The sequence below is a fragment of the Coffea arabica genome, chromosome 4c, assembly GCF_036785885.1.
Source record: "Coffea arabica cultivar ET-39 chromosome 4c, Coffea Arabica ET-39 HiFi, whole genome shotgun sequence".
In the NCBI taxonomy this organism is placed as follows: domain Eukaryota; kingdom Viridiplantae; phylum Streptophyta; class Magnoliopsida; order Gentianales; family Rubiaceae; genus Coffea; species Coffea arabica.
Window position 1 is genome coordinate 10,991,020 of NC_092316.1, and position 4,594 is coordinate 10,995,613.

The 4,594-nt window shown below is 38.9% G+C and overlaps 1 protein-coding gene across 1 annotated transcript; it reads right to left on the reverse strand.

Moving 5' to 3' along the window:
- Positions 1-1,396: 1,396 nt before the first annotated feature.
- LOC140004672 (B3 domain-containing protein At1g05920-like) lies at positions 1,397-2,324 on the reverse strand. Its single transcript, XM_072044804.1, has 2 exons — positions 2,240-2,324; positions 1,397-1,893 (listed from the first exon to the last, which is right to left on the reverse strand). Exons 1-2 carry the CDS (start codon positions 2,322-2,324, stop codon positions 1,397-1,399), a joined length of 582 nt encoding a protein of 193 aa, XP_071900905.1.
- Positions 2,325-4,594: the final 2,270 nt, after the last annotated feature.

A 4,594-nucleotide genomic window follows, 5' to 3' on the forward strand; every position in this document is an offset into this window, starting at 1 on the left:
TTGAATTCTTAGTTAGAGTTATTTTCGGCATATGATTAAAAAATGAGTACAAGTAATAGCAGAACACGTTGGTTTAGGAATTTTTGTCAGGCTAAACTTAGCAACTGAGCTAACAATTTTGTTGTTTTTTTACTGAAAAATGGTATGTTTCATCTCTCACATTTTGCAAAAATATTCTCTTCATACCTCACTTTTAAAACGAATCAAATTCATCCCTGACATTTAAAAATTGAAACTATTACATCTTTGAACCCAAATTTCAATTTGAATCAAACCGTGCAGTAATAAATTTCAAACATAGAATTGATAGATCATCCGATCAAATCCATCATATTCACATGACATTCATTAGGCCAAAAGTGAAAAAAATTATAAAATAAAAGATCGTTCTTTGTGTTGGAATTGTAGGGTTTCTTTTTCTAATAAATCTTTTTATGCACCATTAGTATATACACTTGCGAGTCTATATGCATATCATATATACAAAATTTAGTGTTTGAATTTAAATTAAAATGATATGGTAGATATCTAGACTCGTTAGTGTACGTACACAATGATGATGTAGGAAAGTGTAATCCTTTTTTTTATGCAATAATTTTTTATTTTTCCTTTTTGAGTTCATTAAATTTCACATGAATATCAAGTTAAGTTAACCTGGTGATCTATGAATTATACTCCCGAAATTTGTAATCGGATTGTTGGGTGGTTGAATTTAGATTGAAAGTTGATTTTAGGGATCTAATAGTTTCGATTTTTAAATGTTAAGGATGAATTTGCTTAGTTTTAAAAATGAGAGATGGAAAGAATATTTTTGTGGAATATGAGGGACGAAACTAGTTATTTTCCCTTTTATAAAAAATTAGCAATTGACCTCAACTATGCTCCTATTTTCTCAGCTGGGCATCCCTCTAATTACCTTTATGAGAATAGAAAATTTCCATTGTCACAATCAAACGATGCGACGTTGTAACATTACGTTAAAAAACTTTTTAGTGACTGTTTGTTAAAGAGGAATACTAACTTGGGAATCCTGCAATAGGATATATATTCAATATTGATGGTCTTATGTGATAGAATAATTAGCCCAAAATTAGAGCCTTAAGTTTTCTTGTTAAGGTAAACATATTTAATAGCTTGAGTTTTTTTTTTTTTTTTTAACGATACAATGCAAGTACAGGATATATGATACGGCTGTGTCTCAACCAAAAAAAAAAAAAATATAGCTACTTTATTTCTTCAACTGGAACAATCAGCCCAATAGCTAGTCTTGTTTATGGATATCAAAAGCAAGGTTAACCCAATGCATCATGAGTTTTACAGTCTATATAACAATCAATTTTGGAAAAAAAATGAAGAATTATATAAATCATAAAAGTAGCAGTAACGCAGAAGATGATTAAAGATTAGTGAATTTCTTCATCCTAAGGGTGATAAAATTTTTGTGTATTCCCCAATCAAGTATAACAAAAGCAAAACATAGCCCTTCATTGATCCGAACTGCCCACAATTGCACAACTTTGCTAGCTTCAAGCCCATTGTTGGGCACAATATCTTTCCAGTCTCCATTTATTACATATGAGACACTAGTTTTGCCTCCTGGCTTCGGCATCTTCCACCTTGAAAAAGTCACAACTTTCACTATACCCAACGGCTCAATTATATCTACCATGATACGATTGTAGTAATGTTTCCCATCTAATTTAGAATCAAGGAACGCTTCTTCATCAGCACTGAGAAAGCTTTTATTCATCTTCTTTTCAGGAATGGAGAATCGATTTTGTTGGTTGTTAATATCACTTGCTGTGAGAGCCTTTTGTATCACCAAAATCGCCTTGTCTTTTTCATCAAATACTCCACCTTTTTCTCTGGCTCTCTTGCTGACAGGTGTCGGACCTGTGCAATAATAAAAACCTGCTCAACTAAAGTTAATTTCTGTAGATAGTGGTAAGTAGGGTCGAATCCACAGGGATTGGGTGTAACTGTGTAGTGGCTTAGACAGATTTGAATTAGGGATAAGAGATAGAAGGAGAAAAAGAGAAGTGATCAGAAAGGGGGAAATGGGGGAAGAGAAGAAAGGGCAGAGAAAGAGAAAGATTGAGTTCGTATTGAGAGGGAAAATCTGGATTACAAATTTTATAACCTCCCTAGTAGACAGACGCATTATTTATACAGATTAGAGCCTTCAGCTCAAGAAAACAATCTGCAATTGACTAACTAACTTTCCCGCCAAATAACTAACTTTCTAATTCTGTTGTAATAATGCTCAGCCACGTGATCCTTCCCTTGTGTTCACATTTCCTCTGCTCATTCCTTTGCTGACTCATCTTGGTAGGATACGGGCCATAACAATACCTCCCCCTAAAAATAATCCTAGTCTCTAGGATTGACTGATTGTAAAAGCAGGGAATTGGGCATGAATGAACGACAGGTCTTCCCAAGTGGCTTCCTCAGGTTCCATGTTCTCCCATTGCACCAACACCTGATCTATTCCCTGACCCTTCCTATAAATTGTTCTCCTGTCCAATACTGTTGAGGGCATTACCTCGAACTCACTATCTGCATTCAAGGTAGGCAATGTAGTACTGACTGGAGCCTCCTTAGGTGATTTCTTGAGCAGTGAGACATGAAAAACAGGATGGATGTTAGACCCTGCAGGTAGCTGCAATTTATAGGCTACAGTACCTACCTTCTGTTCCACCTGATAGGGTCCGTAGTACTTGGCAGTTAGTTTTAAATTCCTTCTCACGGCTACAGAAGTTTGTTTGTAAGGTTGGAGCTTCAGATAAGCCCACTCGCCCACTTCAAATTCCCTGTCACTCCTCCCTTTATCAGCCAACTGTTTCATTCTATTCTGAGCCTTTAGCAGGTTCTCCCTGAGCAAGGAATTCCACCCCAATCTCTCCTGTGCCCAATCTTCCACTGCAGCCACTAACGTGGTATCAGGCCTCAGATTCAGCTGAATAGGTTTGTAACCATACAAGGCCTGAAAGGGTGTCATTTGCAGACTGCTGTGATAGTTGGTGTTGTACCACCATTCAGCTGCAGGTAGCCATTTCCCTGGTTGATCCATGCACACGCTTCTCAAATAGCTCTCCACACATCTGTTAACCCTCTCAGTCTGTCCATCAGATTGAGGGTGGTAAGCAGAAGAAAAGTTGAGCTCTGTGCCCAGCACCTTAAAAAGTTCCTGCCAGAATAGACTAGTAAAAGCCCTGTCCCTGTCAGAGACAATGTGGGTTGGTAAGCCATGCAACCTGAAAATTTGATCAAAGAAGGCCTCTGCTACACTTTTAGCAGTGTAATGAGAGGTCATAGGAATGAAGTGAGCATATTTAGTAAACCTATCCACCACTACATAGATGACATTGCAGCCAAAAGACTTAGGTAGCCCCTCTATGAAGTCCATAGAAATTTGTTGCCAAGCTTGCTCAGGTATAGCTAATGGCTGCAGCAGTCCTGGATAAGAGCAATTTTCACTCTTACTCCTTTTACAAATATCACACCCCTGTACATACTGTTCCACTTCCCTCTTCATTCCGGACCAATACACATAGCTCTTGATCCTCTGATAAGTACCATGATTCCCAGAGTGCCCCCCAAGGCAAGAATCATGGAAGCAGGAGATCAATTTTTGTCTTAACCCGGAGCCTGCCCCTATCCATATCCTACCTTTAAACCTCAAAATCCCCTGGTGATAAGAGTAGTCAGGCAGTGCATCAGCTCCCACAGCCAACTTCATCAGTGCGTCTTTAGCTATTTCATCCCCAATGTAGCTCTCAGCCACCCTTGTCAACCATTGAGGTTTAATGGTAGTAAGAGAATGCACAAATGCTTCTGCTGGATCTCCCTGCTCACCTCTCCTTGACAATGCATCTGCAACCACGTTGTCTTTACCCCTTTTGTACTGAATCTCATAATCCATTCCCATCAGTTTAATCAACCACTTCTGCTGAAGGGAAGTGTTTATTTTCTGGTCCAGCAAGTATTTGAGGCTCTCATGGTCAGTCTTTATGATGAAATGGTTTCCCATCAAATAATGTTTCCATTTTTGAACTGCAGTGATGAGTGATAGCAGCTCCTTCTCATAAGTGGATCTGGTCTGATTTTTCTGTCCCAACACTTGACTGTAGTAGGCTATAGGTCTCCCTTGTTGCATCAGAACTGCCCCAATGGCTAACTGACTAGCATCAGTTTCCAACAGAAATGGCTTTGAAAAATCAGGTAAAGCTAACACTAGTGTCCTGCTCATGGCCATTTTCAACTGCTGAAATGCAGATTCTGCAGCAGTACCCCATGCAAACTGATCCTTCTTAAGCAACTCAGTGAGAGGTTTGGCCACCTCTCCGTACCCCTTAACAAACCTCCTGTAGTAACCTGTTAAGCCCAAGAATCCTCTGAGGCCCTTCAAGCAGGTAGGGGTTGGCCAGGACAGCATAGCTTCTACCTTGGATGGATCAGTTTTCACCCCTTCACTAGTAATTAGATGTCCCAGATACTCCACTTGATTCTGACCAAATGAACATTTTGACATCTTTGCATATAGGAAGTGTCTTCTTAAGGTCTCTAGTACTATGGATAAGTGGTGTAAGTGAGT

Coding starts and splice junctions, on each gene's coding strand:
- LOC140004672 (XM_072044804.1), bottom strand. CDS start 2,324: ATGAGTCAGCAAAGGAATGAGCAGAGGAAATGTGAACACAAGGGAAGG. Junction 1,894..2,239: donor TATTACAACAGAATTAGAAA/GTTAGTTATTTG, acceptor ATTATTGCACAG/GTCCGACACCTGTCAGCAAG.